This window comes from Zootoca vivipara, chromosome 4 (genome assembly GCF_963506605.1).
Source record: "Zootoca vivipara chromosome 4, rZooViv1.1, whole genome shotgun sequence".
Taxonomy (NCBI): Eukaryota; Metazoa; Chordata; class Lepidosauria; order Squamata; family Lacertidae; genus Zootoca; species Zootoca vivipara.
In genome coordinates, this window is record NC_083279.1 from 71,803,509 (window position 1) to 71,823,449 (window position 19,941).

Here is a 19,941-nt window from a genome sequence, read left to right on the forward strand (position 1 = left end):
GGAGAGCTTTTAAACTTAAATACAGATTCCTTTCATTGGATGTGGGAAAGAGAACAAAAACAGTGAGAACAAAACCTAACTATAGTCACTCAAAACAGGAGTTTGTTTTATGTTCTGAAGGTGGTGGCCGGTTACTATGCTTGTCTGCTGTCCTTTTGTATTATCAAAAGTGTTCTAGTAGGTGCAAAAATGGCCCTTGTTTTTATGGGTAACTTATATTCCGCAACCCCCGTGACAAGCACACTACTTCTATGGGTAATTTAATATCCGTGACGTTATGACAGAATTGAAAAAACAAGCTTTTAATTTATGTTGTAGAACTTATTTCTGATTTAGCTAATTACATGTTCTTTTCTCTTCAGATATGTTCGTATTTTTTATCTTCCTTTACTGCCATTTGCCACTTCCTATAATTGGTGTAGGGAACTAGTGTGAAAATGAGGGGGGGGGGACCCAAACTTTTTATTTTCTAGTTTTCGTCAGGACAGGTCCAGTTCTTGGGTAAACAGCACTGCTTGTGAAATTTTAAATGCTATTTTGATACCTAATCTAAACTTTATGCTTTCTAAAATGTTTTTGCCAAATGAAATTTTTTGCATCAAAAGTAAATGACAGTGTCCTCTTTCAAAAGCCATACAAATGATGTTCCTAAATTGATCCGTTTTCAGATACCAAATGCCAAATCCAGTTTAAGTTCAATACACCTACCACCTACAGTCGCTGCCAAACAGCCTTTGGCTCCTTGCCCTGTGCGCTAGTCTAAGCGACTGTAACATCATGCCACCATCAGAGGCACCTATGATACTGGCATGCTAACTAGAAATCTTGAAAGCTTGGACTTGGGAACCACAGTTCAGAATTTTCAATCTAATTATAAGCAGAACAAAAGCCAACAGTGTTTGTATTCAGCTTGTAATTTGTTTGGCCTCACCCCATATCTCCTTACATTTGCCATTAAACTTATCTGGTGGTGGCAATGAGAAAGGCTACTTGCTGCAGATCTGATTAGACCCCTGAACACTACAGCAGACTATATTCCACAGCCTTTATCATCACTACCGCCAGGTAAATTTCGGGGAAAAGGGAAACAGTATGGTGGAGAAAGTATGGCAGAAAAATGCAAGAATTCACAGGATCCCCCTTTCCCCCTTGGCACTGCTTATCACAATTTGGAATTATCTAAAATGAGACAGAGAGCAATGCACCGGTACATGTTAACCAGCCTGAAAAGAGAACGAGCATGTTTTCAGACAAGAAAACATGTAGCAAAAAGCAGGAATGCAAGTCATCCTCTTTTCCCATGTAGTATACTATAGCATGCAATAAAGCACTAAGGTGCCAATCCTACTCCCACTTACCTGGGAGTAAGCCCCATTGAACTCAATAGGACTTCTGAGTAGACATGGTTAGGCTTACACTATTATGTTCTGTGAGGACATAACTTTAAACTGTCCATTCTCTATAACCTGAACACCACCTGGCATGAAATGGGCAGCAGTATGTGAAATAACTCCTGTGGCCAGAGAATAATAGCATCATTTACCTTATATGCAAACCAGGGTTTTCCCAATTTCTCAGCAAAACAAGGCTTGACCTGGGTTTTCTATTCTTCATATATCCAAAGCTTTCAGTGACAATATTTTAAAGAATATAAAAAGGAAGATTATTTTAGTGCTGTTATTGAGCCCTTTAGTAATTAAATACATGGAAGTTCAGTTAAGTATGGTGCAAATATATTTAAAACATAACAAATAAATACAACATGAATTTTCTTATAGAATTAATTCAGTGCCAAAATAAACATTGGAACCATGAAATCATTAGGACTTTTGGATTGTGGTGACCTTTGGCAATAAGCAATAAAGTTTGTAAAGTAAAGAAATAACTAGGATTCGGAAAAGCTAGAAAACAACTACATGGAATTTTTGTATACTGCCAATTATATTGAATATTTTAAAAAAAATCAAGGAGCTGTAATCTAACAGAACTAGGTGTGCTTAAGCCCCAACTACCACTCTTTGTTAGATTCGGACTATAACATGGATCTTGTATGTTTATATATGCTAGAAGGGAAAATATTAAAACCATATAATTTTGAATTTTAGTTTCTTTAACAGTAATCCTTGTGACTTAAACTGTCTATGTAGAAATAAATTTAACTGCATGAGTGGTCTGAATCATTGGTTCCAGTAAGGACAGATAGCTTTGGTGATGGTCTATTATCTTCAGTACCTGGGTGCACTCTACATATGAGTGGAGCTCTGTATCCACACAACATCCCTAGAAAGCCTTTAGATCATCTCTCTAAACTATGCTTGTACCCATGCATAGGTACCATCTAACTTAACACCCCTTTTATATTACTTTAGTTTTGGAAAAGAGATGTTGTGTAAATGCAGAAGGCAGTAGCAAAACTTAATTCAAAACTACATCTTTTTAGGCATTGTGTGTAGCTAAATGTACAAAACTACAGACACAGGAACATAACTTGAATCTCTGGAAATAATTGAGGTTCCAGAATTGCTCTTTAACAAATCAAATCTGTATTTAGGTAGCTTGCCACTCAATTTAAATTTCATAAATCTAATTTACCTAATTCAGATATTTACAGGTGGTAACAGCTTTCATGGGGTGAAGTGGTGCAAGTGTCTCTGCTTTGCACCATTCACTGGAAGAAGCGTGATTCAGGTGCTCCATTGCTAGGACAGGAGACTGGTAAAATCACATTAATGGATCAGCTGCACATAAAAGTCTGCATGGAGCATACACAATATATATATATTATTTCATTTGTGTGGGCAGGGGGGTTGGATTACTCTTCCTCCAATCAAAGCCTATTCTTGCCTAGTAAATGTCATAATTTCTGATGGGCGTTTATCATTTGCGATGGAGCATCGGATATATTGCTATTTTAATACAGATTTTCATTGTAGAGATAGTACATTAGGGGGACAATGAATATCAAAATTACTGATTCTAAACTGCTTCCCCATCACTTTTCCAAATACTTGTCCCTCCTTTGACACCTCAAATTTATTATTAGGGCATTTTATCGTATTCCCCCCCTCTGTTATTGACAACTACCTTTTCTACTCGTGTGAAGAAATTTGAGATACTGCTTAAAGTGAATTAAAGAACATTTTCTTTGTACTCAGTGAATATAAGGTTCTTCCAAAAGACACTGCCATATACTTTTGTGCACTTCCTGATCTTTCTCTTTTCATTCTGATGCAGCTATTTTTTGCCTTTAGTTTGTGAATTACTACAATGGGAGTCAACATTTATAATCTCAATCTTAAACACATTTTCCTCAGTTCAGAGCCCAGTGAGGATAAAGTTCCTATACAGGGACTTTCTTCCCTTCAGTTTGTTTATAATTGGGGTGTTGTGCATTTATTGACTGGTGGCAGGGGCAGCATCTAAATTGCTTAAATAATTTTTGAGAACAGTATATATCCTTTCACTTGTGCCAATAATCATTTTTTAAAAAGTTAATGTTGAAACAATGTCATCTTTGAAAATATTGTCGTGATGTTGTAATATTTATCAAATGTGATAGATAGGCTGTCTCATTGTAACTGGTTAGGATCTTAAAACAATCATATACAAACTGTGGCTACCTAGAAATCTGACAGTATCCCTTAACTATGCAATTTCATCCCAGATAGATTACAGACAGTAAAACAAATGTTTTCATCCTAAGGAATAGTGAAGATTTAAGTATTAAACAAATAAGAATAAAGCTGTCTAGCATGGAGGAGTGTCTCATAAAGTCAGCAGGCGTTAGTAATTCTGTCACTGTAATTCTGTCACGTGGAGTAGGTCCCACTGATGGAACTTATTTCCACATAAGCATGCTTGGGAATACAGCAAATTTGGTTGAGAAAGGGATACATTTAAAATCTAAGTATTTCCTCTTTGTCTCTTCTTTTACATATTATTGTACTGTATTTTTCGCTCAATAAGATGCACTTTCTTCCTCCTAAAAAGTAAGGGGAAATGTCTGTGTGTCTTGTGGCATGAATGCGTGGGGTCTTTGGTTCCCGGAGCAGCGGGGGTGTGGCATGTCGCCTGTGCGAGGCGGGGGAAGAGAGCTTTAGAACACAGTTTAGAGTTCCCTCCATCTGAGGGACTCTGTGACTTGCATGAGAGCAGCCAGGAGCCAGCGCGGACGGGGATCTTTTCTCCCTTGCACGCTCTGTCAAATTGAGATGGGGAGCTCCCGCCTAGCAATATACTCTTACTCTGAGGCTTAGCTGCCAGATGCCCATGTATGTCTGAAGGCTCTGAGGGAGATGTTGCCCAGAAGTAGAGGAAAGGGTCTCTTTATCCCTTGTATGAGCAAGCAAGGCTGGCTGGCAACACTTTTGGGTTTTGCAAGGCGAGATACCTACCTTGCGGCTGGAGAATGAGGCTCATTAAAAGAGCGGCGGCGGCTGTTGGTGCAGCCCCCAGGAATGCCAATGAGTTCAGTTTTGCCACCGCAGCTGCCTTTGGAGGCAGGCTGACTGAGCTGCAGGCGCTGTGGTGTTGCCAAGACTCCAGCGGGAGAAGGTGCGTCTTATGGAGCGAAAAATACGGCACTTTGCTTGGACTAGAAATTAACGCACAGGACAAATGCTTACGAGATTTGTCAGACATTGGTCCAGTTCAACTAGGCACTAAAAGTATGTCAGTCAACCTTGGGTGATAAATTCTCAAAAACTCCTCTAGGAAGATGTTAAAACTTAGGGGACACACTTTGCACTGATAATAAAACGAAATGAATTTCTAATGTATATCCTGCCTGCCTTATTCCACTTTGGATTGGTACAGAAAGGTGTGGCTCTAAGCATTAATATCTTTGCAGATGAAAAATAACGAAGATGAGCTGTATTTATAAGGAAAAAGAACAATCATGGTATCTTAGTAACTAGAGAGACTGGATCCATTTCTCATTTATGGAAGATTAAAGACAGAATAACAGGATGTGTTAGAACAATCTTCATACTTTGCCCACCTAGGGACTTTAGGACTTATGAGCAAAACAAATACTCCCATTCCAAAGGCCGGATAAATAATGTTAAAATCTTGCTTCTGAAAACCAATTTCCTTTCATCAGAACCTTAGATGAAAATAAATTAAAAGCCAAATAAAACCAAAACTTCAAATTCAGAACAGCTTTTCAAGTGACACTACAAGGTGGGCAGAATATGATGGAGGGGAAAATCACATATAATATCACTTTACTCCCAGACTGCTATTTTCAAACTACTAAAAAGCACAGAGAAAAATAACAGAAAAAGCTTGATACTTTTTTTGTTGAAACAAGACATCAGGATCACCTCATTCTCTTTTCCCCTCTTGCTAATTGGAAGTAGGATTCCTAATCTGAACAGTCTTTATCTACAATGATATATATATATAGATATATATAGATATTGGTATATATATATGTGTGTGTGTGTGCACGCGCATATAAATATATATGCATATATTCATACATGTGCACACCATACACATATATATCCAGTTATGTAACTGAGCAGGTATTAGTGGCAGTGTATGCAAAACAAAAGAGAAAACAAAAATTACTTTTAACAAGGTTACACTTTTGTTTTTTTTTGTTTTTTTACACAAATACTGTGGTAAATATATTTTTTAAAAAATCAGCACTCTATCTGGTAAACACCACATCTTTCCCTCTATAAAATTTTGAATTAAAAAAAATCTTGAGAACTTTTTTTTATTTACTTCCCACCCACTTTCTACGTCACTTTCCTCCACAAGAATAAATCTTGATGCAGCCTTTAAAAAAACAAAAAAAAAACAAACCTACCCCCAAAGATTGTGGGAGCTAATCCTTTTTGTGTATCTAGAACACTGGGTGGAAAAAAAAATATTGAAATCTTTTCCTTTTGCTGTTTCTCTTTGATATTTGCAAAAGTCCCGTTGATTGTGCTGAGGCCCATGGCTCAGCAAAGACACTGAATAAATGACATTAAAAGCCAGCTTTGCTCACCTCAATTCTTACTTCATTGTTCCTAGCTTTCGATGAAATATGGTGTTGATGTTAGTGGGGAGGAAAGAAGTTGGGAATCATGAATCAGAATGCGTGGAATGGAACAGAATCCACAAGAGGAACCTATTATTCTCCTTCCCCATCCTGCAGGGACTCCACACCATCCAACCCAAACTCCCTTGCCCTTCTCCACAGCCCTTTTTTTAAGATAGCAAGACTAATGGTGGAATCCAATAGGGCCCATTTTCTGTGGTTGCTGCTCAACCATATGTTTCTATTCCACAGTTTTAACTGGATACTGTGAAGTCCAGAGCGGTCAGAATTGTGAATCTGTCCATTGAAACACTGTAAGCGGTGTACTTACGACAGTAGGCCTTGTAGATTTCATAACATATTTCTCCTCTAGTTGTTGGGGTTTTTTTGTGTGTAGTGCTCTTCACAAGTGACAAAGAAGATTTTTTTAAAAGTTTTTTTTGTAGTAAAGAAGGGTTGTATTTAGAGGCCAGTAGCTGGAGATCCAACCAGTAGATCTCTTGAAGCACTATCTGGCCTTAAGGCCACCATCAAAGGAAGGCTGAGCTAATTACTATTCACCCAGCTTCCAGAAATGTAATGTACCAGCAGGCAAAAAACAGTTCTTCATGTAGTACAAAAATGAAATGAAAATAAACAAACGAAAAAGTAAAAATGAAAAAAAATTATTAAATTCTAGTGCCATAGCTTTTTGTTGTTGTTTCTCTGGTTGGGCTTTGTTGTTGTTCATAACAGAATAGATTTTACTTATCCATCTGAAACATGCATCCTCATGTGGTCATTGAAATGCTCAATTTGGTCAAACTTAGCAGGACAGACGGAGCAGACATATGTGGTTCCCTCTGCACAGGCCATCACTCCAGTGGGAAGAGCCCTTGCACCAGTGCCCGTTGTGCTAGGTGTTCCATTTGTGGCACTATGCAGAGCCACGTGTCTTTCGAGCAGGGTCTTGTGTGAGAATTTTTTCTTGCAGATGTAGCATTCATAGGATTTCTCCCCACGGTGGAGCCGCATGTGCACATTTAGGGAGCTCTTCTGGGTAAAACGCTTGTTACAGATGCTGCACTGGTAGGCTCTGACACCGGTGTGAGTCACCATGTGTTTGATTAGGTAATCCTTTAGGGAGAAGGATCGCCAACAAATGCTGCATTGGTGCGGCTTCTCACCTGCATAATGGCATAAGGGAGAGGGGAAAACGGGGAGAAAGAGAGAACCAGGGGGAAAAAAATTAACACTCAATAAGGTCTCTAATGAATTAGCTAGTTCTTTTTGTTATATTTATAGAACAATGGTTAGGGAGGAGAGCTTTCTTGGAAATCAGCATCTACTTTTATTGTATGTGATATTTTCTCTCTCTCTTACTTCAATTGAAGGCGATAACTCATTTTCTCAAACAACAGAAAATGAACACAAATATAAAGTAACTTGGCCAAAATGAAGAACGGAGTGATGGTTTCTTGTCTTTCTCTTGTCAGTATTGTTTCAGCCTACAAGAATTGTTGGTTTTGTTGTGCCATGGATACTAATGTATAGCTAGGTTAGATAACCTCCTTAGAGCACACTATATTTTAACACAGGACATACAGGCCAGGGAGTTTTGCTTCACTGGATTACTGTTTGTTTGTTTGTTTGTTTGTTTATTTAGCTAGCTAGCAATTTTGAATATCAGTTAAAACACTTTTAAAAATCATGTTAATAAAGGGGAATATATTATTCAAAACATACAAAATCTTTCTGTTAATGCCAGTGCTTTTCCCCCCCTTAGAAATGTTTAGGGGGCACTCTCATTTTCCTACTCATATTGAAATACTGCCCCTCAATGAGGCCAAACTTAAATGCACAAAATGTTTAGGGGTATGTGTACCCCTGCGTCCCCCCAGAAAAAAGCCCTGGTTAATACATTTCAAAGTTAACACCTGGCTAAAGGTTCAGCCTACTCTGTGTAGCACACAGCAGCAACTGGTAGCTACTTTATAGCAAGACATCAAAAATGGAATTAGGGGATCATGCCTTTGCTGTAGCTGCACCCATAGGGAAGTATGAGACATATATGTTAGAAGTGACAGTTGGTGAGGTGTGGCACAGTCTCCTAATATACTATACTGCCCCCCGCACCTTGCTATAACTCCCTTTGGTAGCATTTATCTTCCCAACCAAATGGACAATGTTGCTTCTCTTTACAGATTAAGGAAATGCTTTTAAAGGTGTGTTTACACTGGAAGTTACATTTTTCACTTTGTAGCTTTCAGCAATGAATTTTTGCCAGGTAAGTAACTATATTAATTTCCTGGCCAAGAAATTGAATTACAAAATAAAGAAAGTATAAGGAGCAGGAGTCCCATGTCACCTTAAAAACTGACAATGTTTGATGGCCTGCTTTTTCATAGGCTAGTGCCCACTTCTCAAACTTATCAGTTTTCCAAGCTAGGTCACTGAAATTTCCTTCCCACAAAGATTGGGAAATGCATACTTTGGGATTTATTTTTATCCGGGATTCATGATGAAACCAGTTTTTGGCATGAAAGATCCTACATTTAGGGTTTTTAGAATAGTTCTCAAAGATATTTACAGCTGTAAAAGTTGCTTATGATACAAAACTTTACTGGTTCTAGCATTTCAATTGTTCTGAAGAAGATGTGCTGCTGTATTGCATAGGTGGGCAACCAGCAGTCTTCACCTTTGCATCTCTGAAGCTGCCCCATTCTTCCATCCCATTAGAGTTCCTACCTTCCTGTTCATTGCCTCATTTTATCTGACTTTTTAATGTTCTTTCCTTCTCTTTCTATATTGTTTCAGAAAAATTGTAAGAATTTTTTTCTCCACTTGTCTGAGAACAAACTGGTGTGCTTTTACAATATATGAGAATAAGATTTGAAAGAGACAATTAGGAATTCTTTCAGCATCATATGACCTATTATTATTATTATTATTATTATTATTATTATTATTATTATTAAAATACAACATGAGGGTGTTAAATAGAAAAATATCTCTTCTAACCGACTGCATGTTCATAAATGTTTTCCCTCCCCGAGCCTACAGCCTCACAAATAAGAGCCACACACTTACCTGTATGTACAAACATGTGCTTGACATAATTCTGTTTGGCGGTGAAAGTCTTGTTGCAGAGGGTGCACTCATAAGGCTTTTTTTCACCCTGCCCACCTGCTGTGCTGTGGCCTGCAGAAGGAGCCAGGGGCTGTGGGGCTGGCAGTTGAGCAGTAAAAGTTGACAGACCAGGCTGGGAGACTGTCACAAACTGTGTCTGTTGGCCTAAGGGTTGGGGCAGGCTGAAGAGGAAAGGCTTAGGACCACTGCCAGCAGACTGTGTAGTAAACAGTGCAGGCAGGTAGGTATTGCCAGCTGTGCCAATGACTTGTGTGTTGCTGGTCAGAGTCAGCGGCATCCTCAGATTGCTGGTGAGAGTTTCTGTCTGGCGTAAGTAGAGCTGGGTGCTTGGCAATGTTTGGGCAACAGTTGTAGTGATAGAAGGCTGCAAAGTCCCCTTTTCAGTACTGTTGCTTACAGTGAGCAGTGTGCTGTCCCTTTCAATGTCATTGCCTCTCTCCGGTGAGGAAGAGTTGGCATCTATGTGCTGCTGCTGAATGCCTTCAGCAGAAGCATCATTTTGTTCTGCTTGAGGAGGGTCTTGCTGACCTTCTCGGCTTAGACCAGTTATGAATTGCTGTTCAACAGAATCAGGCTCAGTGCCAATAGAGGAACTGACTCCCGAGTCAAAGCTTTCCCCCTTGGGCTCGCTCTCAGTGCCTTCTGCTTGATCAGTATCCTCAGTGCATTCTTCAGATTCATTTCGCTCTAGGATCTGTACCCTCTGCTGTCCATAGTAGTCATAGTCATCCTCCATCTCTTGCTTGATGTGAATATTTCCCATGAGGGTCTGGATCCGAACTGGACGTGGTTGCTTCCGGCAATGTGTAGTTTCTGGAGTAGTGGAGAGATACCGCTCCATCTGCTGTGAGCGCTCATGGATCCGTGTAATCCAGCTTGGGTCTTCTATACGATGGTCTCTGGAAAGTCCCAGCGCTGTTTCATGGTGGCTGACCACTGCTCCACTGTAGAATGAACGCTCTCCGCTACCATTCTGCATAGAACAGGCATACAGTGCTGAATAGATCCTGTCTACACTGTGCTGTGAGTGATTTTGCAGGTAGCCGGACTCTGTATCACTGCTCTGTCCTGAAGTGCCTGACTCAGGAGTTCCTCGCGGTGTCTCCTGGGCAGAATCCTGGATCACTGGATAGATGTCGCCCACATTCTGTGACACAATCCGGGTGCACTCGTCAATCACAGTCTTGATCTGAAGGATGCTGGCTGCTGTGAGGATCTGCAAGGCCTCTGACTGTGAGACCCGTAGCACCCCGCTGTACATGAAGTCAATGAGCTTTTGTACTGACTGGACTGACACCACAGAAGGAATTTCAATGTCGCTGTAGCCCAGTAGCAGCTTGTCCTGGAAGAAGGGACTGCCGGCCGCCAGCACACAACGGTGGGCGCGCAGCATGCTCCCGTGAATGCGGACCGTCACATCACAGAAGTGGCCACGGTTGCGTTGCTCGTTGAGGGTCTCGAGCACAGAATTGCTGAAGTTGTGGAGATTGATGCTATGAATGCGCTCTGTCATCCCCTTGCAACTAATGTTACCTGCAGTAATGGAAAAGGCACAATAGAAAGGCAGATGAGATGCTGATACGGGCATGTTTCGCCTCCCCCATTGTGCAATGTTGAAATTCTTTAGTGTGGGAAAACTTCAGTTCTGAATTTTCTTGCTCAGCTTTAAAAAATACAGTATTAGGAAGCTTATGCAAAAAATAAAAGTTCACTAAGATTTGAGGTGTGCGTAGCCTCCTTAATTAGAAAGTGAATTAGGTAATCATGCCAACCATTTCGCCTTCCCAGAAACGAAGAGTTCAGTGTTCTTTCCAAGTGCCTTCAGAAATACAGACAGGAGAACATGTATGTTCCTACACATTCCCCTTTAAACACATATGGAAGACGAAGTAAGAAGTGTCTGCATAACTATATTTAGTTGTGGATGTACAGATCAAAATATTTACTATCTACCAGTACTGAAACCAATTTTAATGCCAGCCTAAGTAATGGTTTGTTTAACTTTCTCATAGTAGAAACATAGCAGTTTAATTATTGATAAATGAATGCTTCTCGTGGCCTTATGCCAATGGAATTACTGCTCCACTATGTCTGGGAGAAAATCTAGCAATATTGTTTAAGACATTGGTTACAGGTTTGTGTTTATTTTTATTTTTTACTACATTTGGATCTAACAAGGCAGTCCCTACCCTCAGGCTTACAATAAACAAACCCACAACATCCAAGGGAAAAGGGACAGGGAGGGAGCAGGAAAACCAAAACCAAAACTCGGGCACCCATTCTTAAACAGTTGCTCCTATAATGACCCACTGTTACAGTTCAGGCACAGGAGGTGTCTGATGGAGCTGGCCTTCACACCAGAGCTGATGGAGTGAGCAAAGAGGCCTGATGGAGCCTGTCAAATATGATGCCGGGACTGGTGGGAGCTGTAGTCCAGATGAAACATCTAATAATTAAGCTGGCACCCACATTATCATCTGTGAGGAGGTGGGGTAAAGTGTACTTAACTGCCAGGGGAAGGGAAGGGCATCTAATGACACAGCTGTTGGCCAGCCCAGCTTCAAATTAAGAGACCAAAACTGAGGGCTTCCCCAAAGCCTAGGACAAGATGGTGCCCTCCCATGACTTGCACAGAAACTGGCTGGAATGGCAGCTGAATCTGATTTCCACACAGGTACAGCGACAACATATTCCACTCTCCCTAAGGGGAGCAGACTAGCTCTGCTCTCAAACACTTTCTGTCCTCCCACCCCCACTCCAGCATTTGCCACATGAGGCTGTTGGGCAACAATAGAGCCTGCTCTGCAGAAAACCTCTGAATCCTCACAGTGTCCCACTGCTGCCGCCGCCGCCAGGTAGGCTACACTATCGAGAACCACCAGGACCTCATTGGAAATGATACAATTCCTTTAAGTCTAGGAGCCACTTCACACTTCATGTAGCAATTGTTTTTAGTTCACCAGTGTTACCCCAGTGTTTTCAACATAACCTATGTTAATTGCCACCCACCTCCATTCATTGCCTGCCGGGATAAGAACTATAGTTGCATTTGATTACTGTGCCCTTTCTGAATGCACCTTTATTCAGAACCTGCAATTAAAACGTTAAATGTGAAAGGCAAAATTGTTCTGGAATAAGAGGTCTAGAGAATTTAAAACCCCACCCACTTTTGTTTCATAAGCAAATTTTCTATGTGTAAAGCAAACACCTTCTCCCAAGTCCCCAGATATGTTCAATATATTCATACCCAGACAACAGACGATAGTATGTATGCAAGTCACAACTCCTGAAATACAGGGTCTTATGGGCTAACTACATCTGAAACGCAAATCCGCATATTAAACCCTCAACATTATTTCCTTCAAAGAATAAAATCCACTTCAGAGGGGCAGAGCAGAGAAGGGAGATGATATTTAAACCCTTCCCTGCCCATTTCAAGCTGCTACCCTCAGCAACTTTGCTTCCAGAAGTGAGGGTTTGAATCCATGTTTGCAAAGGACAGAGGTTAATACCATGTCTCCACCCCCAATTGCCCTCTCGAAAGAGGAAAAAGAGGAGGAAAAGGGATTAATTTGTAAATAGTAAAGAAAAGCAAGACTGATGGAGAGAAAAAATATGCCTAAGAAACTCATCCCCTGAAGAAAAGAGGTTCCTAAAGGAAGACCAGATTTTGCAACCACTTTTGCAAAACAGCTGGCTTCCATTCATTACTGTTGCATAGTGGCAATTGCTTCTAACTGTACCCTCATCAGCTGAAATCTACCATGTCATAGAGAATTGTTTAAGAAATCATTTTCCAGTACATGAGAAATATACATGATGACATGGATCTAATGTCTCACCAGGTGTGGTACATCCAGAAGAAAGGATTGCAATCTGAAAATGACTGGTAAAAGCCATCTTGTCAAAAATGAGTGTGAAAAATAGGCTTAAATAGCCCAGTTCAATGATAAGCAGGGGCCTTCAAACCTTTTGGGTTAATCCTGTCTCAGAGTGGCCTTACGTTTGACATGTACTAAATCAAACACTTCATTATACATCAATTTCAGTATCAGGAAGTGAGCGGAATGAAGAGACACCTTTACAAAACAAAGCCAAAGGTAAAGAAGTGCATCACAGGCTACTAAGAACATTCATTTAAAAATGGCATCCAAATAAATAATCCATACATCTGAAATATTCTTTAACTGATAAATATACAAATCAATTCACTCACTCACCTAATTGTCACTGCATAGAATATTCAGAACAAAGAAGAAGAAAGGACTCCTGTCTCATTCTGTTCACAGACCTGCCACTTTCTTTAAAGTTAATACAGTGGGAAATGTTTCTGTGAATTGAAGCTGCCTTTGTTAACTGACCCTCTTTTGCCCAGTGAATATCAACATAGAAATCCCAATGGACTCTGCTTGAGAAACTACTGTATAAGAGTTTGTTCCTTTTTGTGAAAGCAGGTTGATTCAGAAATGGCACACAAATGAAAGGGTGTGAAAATGCAAAGGCTATTCTTACCCAAGCAAGCAATGAATGGTCATATAGCCTGGAGGGAGGGGTGATATAACACAGATTGTGCACATGTGTCATACTCTCAGAATGCTGACAGGGGTTGACAAGGGGATTTTATTCTGTGGGCAAGGGTCTGGAAAATGTTTTTGTTATCCCTTTAAAACTTACTAATAGGAATATGCATGTACCATTCTGTTTGAAATGAAACATCAGATTATGTCAGATCCTTTATGCTAACACAACCACTTTAAAAGAAGAGGAAGGTACTGAATTCTGAATGGTGGAACAGTTAATTGTAGTGTTTGAGTGTGCATGAAATGTTACTTGGAGCTGCACAGAGCCTAGTAATTATGATTTACAAGGGTGACTAAGGCTGTAGATTCAGATAGAATACTAGATTTCAGTTACCGATAATTGGACTTGAGTTCCTGACTTAAACTTAACTTATTTCCATAATGGGCTATGCTTATATTAAAAGCATGCATACAGTTGCAAACCAAAAGTATAATTCTAGCAAAATTCTGACTAATTATTAGACTAAACCCTAATAACTAAAGAGAATTCAGAAAATTTCATATTCCAAAATATTCTTGTTAGGTAGCTTTAAAATATGCAGGAAAAGTAAAATCTGATTATTAAAAAATGCTAGAGCTCAGATGTAAGCATGATGTAAATGAAAGAAGATTAACAGTGTCAGTTTTGAAAAGAAACTTAATCAGAACTCCTCCTTGTAAAATGATTTCAGATCTTATTGCACTATTGCCAATTATCCATTAACAATTCCAAAGAAATTATTTATTTGTGTTAAAATCAATTCCTTAATCTAATATTCTTTTAAGTAACACATTAGATGAATTAAGATACTGTTTATTTTACGTTAATCTGTTGATGGATTATAAGCAATAAAGTTAGCTAAAGGAAAATTCAAAACAACTGATTTTTTTTAATGTGTACATAAAAATGGCCACATGATGGCATCATTTCTCAAGAAAAGAAAGCTGATGAATGTTACTATCTAGTTTGAGCTCTGAAAGGCTCGATCTGGGAAGAAGGTACAAACTGCAACTGTTTTCTGACTACTTTTAACAGCCAGCCAACAGGCAAAAATTCAGCAGTCAGAACTTCATACAAGTAAAAATCTATTTTTGCTGAATTTCTCTCCAATAAACCCCACTGCAGTAAACAAACAAACAAACAAACAAACAAAGCCCCAACACTATAGCCCCTTGATATGCTTGGCTTCACAGCTATACACATGCAAATTATAGGATCAGGTTAGCTGCCTCTGCCTCTGTATTAAAGCAAGAACTGCATTTGTATGTGTGTACAGTGAAAAGTACACAGATTCTTCGTATTTAATCTGATTGTACAGGGTTCCCAACTGCATGGAAGTTTAACATGTGTACCAATATGCATGCATAGAAAGCCCTATTTTCACTATCTGCATTTAGCAGGATAAGAAAATCTCTGTTTACGTGCAATTGACCATGTTACGTTTCCCCTTTCATGTTCTTAAATCGATTCAGGAAACAATCTAAAAATTGAACAGATATTTATTTTTGTCTTCAATTCCAAACTTCAATCCAATGTATACCTTGTTTTATATATTGTTTATTGCCCTCTCCTGACAGCATAAAATAGGCACCTGTCCTTTTATAAGCAACACACAGAGTCTGAGTCAGAAGGGATGAGAGAGAATTTCCTAAAAGTATGAATTCATGACAACACCACACACACACACACACACACACACACACACACACACACAGAGAGAGAGAGAGAGAGAGAGAGAGAGAGATATGCCAGTTATAAGTCCCCACACAAGCACCTCAGAAGTGTGCAGAGCTACTACTGAGCTTGTCAGTGATGTAGTTTACCTAAATTTATTTATTACTTATTCCATTTTTCCCCCAGTTTTCCACTCAATTATTCTATTATGTATTCATTCATTAATAAAAGTACTTAGATTCCACCATCTCATAAAATATAGGGACAGTACACAACAATATGTATCCAATAAAATGCAAAACACTACTGGTATTTAAAACAGTACAGAACAACACTTAAAATGACAGACTAATCAATAACATTTTAAGCAACTGCATAAGTCTGTCAGCCTAAAAGTCAAAAGCTAGGATGCTTGCCAAATGTCTGCTGGAAGAGTGTTCCACAGCATGGGATCAGTGACACTAAATGCCCAACTTCTAGTGGAGGCCAGTTTGGCCTCTGTAAGTAACATGGGGGAAATCGGATCATGGCAAGAAAAACATCAGAAAATAATGCAACCATTTAGGTGCTCTTGCAGAGGCAGAGGCACTATTCATATGATCCAGCCATAAACATGCAGTCACTGAGATTATGTAGTTCAACATCAACTTCATTGGAATGGTCATGCCTGATTATCATCTTCCAAAGCAACTACTGTACTCTGTTCCCAATTTAAGAATGGAAAGTGTAATGCCAGTGGACTACAAAAGAGGTTTAAAGACACTCTCAAAGCAAATATAAAATAATGTAGTATGGACTGGGAAACACTGGCCTGCAAGTGCTCCAATTAGAGAACAGCCTTCACCAAAGGCATCAGGGACTTTGAAGAAGCACCAACTCAGGACGAAAGGGAGAAACAAGCTAAGAGGAAGGCATCTTTGGCAAGTCCTCACCGTGATCAACTCCCACCTGGAAACCCATGTCCCCACTGTGGAACGATGTGTGGATCCAGAATTGGCCTCATGGACACATTGTTAAGACCACATTCATGGAAGACAATCTTACTCAGCTACGAGTGATCGCGAAAGAAGAAGAAGTAATTGTTGCTGCTTGATAAAGTGTCACCATGATTGTGCATAGGAACATGGGAAGCTTATACCCAGCTTATACCCTTATACCAAGTCAAATCATTGGTTCATCTTAGCCAGTAATGTTGTAGATTTGGTAGTGGTCAGTCTAGATAATCTCCTGAGTCCCTTCCAGTTCTTCGAGTCTGGATCCTGTGAGGTGACAATCTAACAAGAGGAGTTTGCCGAACAAGTCAGACAAATTTCTTGGTGAGACCATGGCCTTAGCTGGCCACTTAAGTGTCCTCATCAGCATCCCAAAAGAATGGACTAGGTTGCAAGAGGTACAACTAAGTGATGGTGAGGAAAAGGAAGGAAATGGGTGTGCCTCCCCCTCCCCCACCTAGCTTCCAGAGGGAGAGAACAATAGGAGTGTAGTCAGTGTGTAGTCAGTGGAGGCAGTGAGAGATTTTACTTTCTTGGGCTCCTTGATCACTGCAGATGGTGACAGCAGTCACGAAATTAAAAGACGCCTGCTTTTTGGGAGAAAAGCAATGACAAACCTAGACAACATCTTAAAAAGCAGAGACATCACCTTGCCTACAAAGGTCCGTATAGTTAAAGCTATGGTTTTCCCAGTAGTGATGTATGGAAGTGAGAGCTGGACCATAAAGAAGGCTGATCGCCGAAGAATTGATGCTTTTGAATTATGGTGCTGGAGGAGACTCTTGAGAGTCCCATGGACTGCAAGAAGATCAAACCTATCCATTCTTAAGGAAATCAGCCCTGAGTGCTCACTGGAAGGACAGATCATGAAGCTGAGGCTCCAATACTTTGGCCACCCCATGAGAAGAGAAGAATCCTTGGAAAAGACCCTGATGTTGGGAAAGATTGAGGGCACTAGGAGAAGGGGACGACAGAGGACGAGATGGTTGGACAGTGTTCTCGAAGCTACGAACATGAGTTTGACCAAACTGCAGGAGGCAGTGCAAGACAGGAGTGCCTGGCGTGCTATGGTCCATGGGGTCACGAAGAGTCGGACACGACTAAACGACTAAACAACAACAGTGTGAGCTGAGTTAGAAGCAGGCTGGAAAGCTGGAGACACAGAGACATGCTTGTTCTTTGGTAGATCAAAACTAGTGATGAATGAAGAAGCAAGATCTGTTAAAGTGTCAATGCTGTGAGTCCATCTATCTTATGCCCAGGTGTGTAAATAAAACCATATATCTTAAAGATACCAGTGTCTCTGCTGGCCTTCATTCCAAGGCAGTGGGGAAGGAAGCTGCTCGGGCACCTCGGGCAGAGCGCCCAGGAGTGGAGCAAGCCACCCATAGGGGCAGGGTGAGGGCAGGGCCTCCAGTCTGCCTGCCTCCTCCCACTCAGCCACCCTACAGCTGGGGGAGAGGCAGCAGGTCAACAGTTTGGGCAATGTGGAGCTTGCACGTGCCCAAGCCACCGCGTCTCTCCCAGGAGAGGGAAGCCCCGTGGTGAGTGCTGCCCAGCATTTTGTCACACCCCTCAATGGTGACACCCGGGGTGGCCCACAGCTACCACACCCCCTTCCTCTGCCCCTGTTCCAAGGTAACTGAACCTGGGTAAGTGCCTGGAAACCCTGGATTCTCTCACTTCTCAGAGACTGGGGTGACGTGTAACAGTAATGTGTGCATTTACTGACAGCAGTTCTTTGGGGTTTCCCATTCCCAGCCCTGTGTGGAGATGATGGGAATTGAGCTTGGCATCTGCCAAGCATGCCAAGCAGATACTATACTGCTGACCGTACCACGATGAATCTTATGTGGAGCAACTTGCTCATACAAATAGCAGATAGGCAAAGCGGTTAAAAGCATTATTAAAGAAAAAAAAATGGTGCTAAAGAAGAGCCAGCATGTGTTCTGCAAAGGTAAGTCCACAAACGTTAAAAAGAGTTTTTTGAGCATGCTCATAGAGTGATCTGGTACACACCGCATACTTAAACTTTCAAAAAGCTTTTCACAAAGTCATTCATCACAGACTCTGGAGTAAACTTAACAGACATTGTCATTAAAGTTAAAGAACAAGAAGCAGAGAGTAGGAATAAAAGGGTAGTCTTCACAATGGAAGAAAGTAAAAAGTAAAATCCCCCAAGGATTTGTATTGGGACTGGTTGTTGTTTTTAACTTCTACACAAATGATCTGAAGTTATGGTGAGCACTGAGGTGGCCAAATTTTCAGATGATACTAAATTATCTGGAGTAGTAAAAACTCAAGAGTACTGGAACAACCCTTCTATAAAGAAAGGTTAGAATGCTTGCGGCTTTTTCATTTTGGGAAAAAAAGACAACTTGGGGGGGGGATATGAACAAGATTTTTAAAATTATGCATGGCGTGGAGAAAGTGGATAGACAATACTCTTTCTTTTCCTCCATTAATTTGTTTAATCGTTTTTCAAAGCTATCTAAGCTAGTGGCCATGACCAAACTGTATGACATAATACAGGAAACAGGTCACCCAATGAAACTGAATGGTAGGAGATTCAGGACAAAAGGAAATACGGGTGCATTTATTTCAGTAATGCAACTTAAAAGGTGAAACCAATATATGAGATAGATGCATGACATGCAAAGCAAGATATGTCAAGCCTTTATTTGTTGTAATTGTAATTATCTGTCGTTAGGCGGGTCAATTATAAATGGAATGGAATTAATAAAATGTAATAGCGATGTTTATTTTTATTTATTTTTGTATTATTGTAACTATTTGTTTTATTACTGTGGAATTTCCAAAAGAAAGCATTTGTAAAAATTAAAAGAAAAAGAAAAAATAATAAGTTGCATTACTGAAATAAATGCACGTTTCGACAATATTCTAATTTTCTGAGTTTCACCTGTACTTCAGACAGCACAAAACTAATTTATGGACTAATGGGGGGAAAGTCTGTAAACTTTTTCTATCACAATGACTTGAAATGTAATGAGCTAAAACAGGTAACACTATCAGAGTGATGTCATTAAATGGCTGTTGAATGTAATGTATCATTTCCCTTGTAATCTAACAACAAAAATTGTTCAGCAATAGATGCAACATATATTGCTGTACAGTTGTTTGTTATTTGGCCAGAGATCTTTATCCAAAGTAACACTTCTGAAAAAAGTCAACATGAGTTTGACCAAACTGTGGGAGGCAGTGGAAGACAGGAGTGCCTGGCGTGCTCTGGTCCATGGGGTCACGAAGAGTCGGACACGACTAAACAACAACAACACACTATATAACACAAAGGGGAAAGGTTTTAGGAAGATGGGGAAATGTCGCCTCCCCAACCAGGGCAGTCTCGAGCAGGTCGCGCGCCCTGGTGCTGAGCGGCGGAGATCGCTCCGGCGCCCCCGCCCTCTCAGGGCACAGCATGGTTTCCGGCAGCATGGTTTCCTACCGGCTCGGCGCCCTGGCGCATCGCGCCACCGGGGGTCTACCTAGAGCCAGCCCTGTCCCCAACCCTTGTGAGTCTCAACTAATGCTGCA

At 40.4% G+C, this 19,941-nt stretch overlaps 1 protein-coding gene across 26 annotated transcripts in view; it reads right to left on the reverse strand.

Moving 5' to 3' along the window:
- Window positions 1–1,960: 1,960 nt before the first annotated feature.
- Window positions 1,961–19,941, reverse strand: part of ZBTB20 (zinc finger and BTB domain containing 20) — a 496,349-nt gene continuing 478,368 nt past the window's right edge. For all 26 annotated transcript variants that reach the window (XM_035115418.2, XM_035115408.2, XM_035115410.2 and 23 more), the window contains 2 exons: window positions 9,104–10,696; window positions 1,961–7,200 (listed from right to left, as the gene is read on the reverse strand). In XM_035115418.2, the coding sequence (XP_034971309.1) occupies window positions 6,782–7,200; window positions 9,104–10,696 (2,012 nt within the window). In that variant the 3' untranslated portion in view covers window positions 1,961–6,781. The remainder of the gene's footprint in view (window positions 7,201–9,103; window positions 10,697–19,941) is intronic.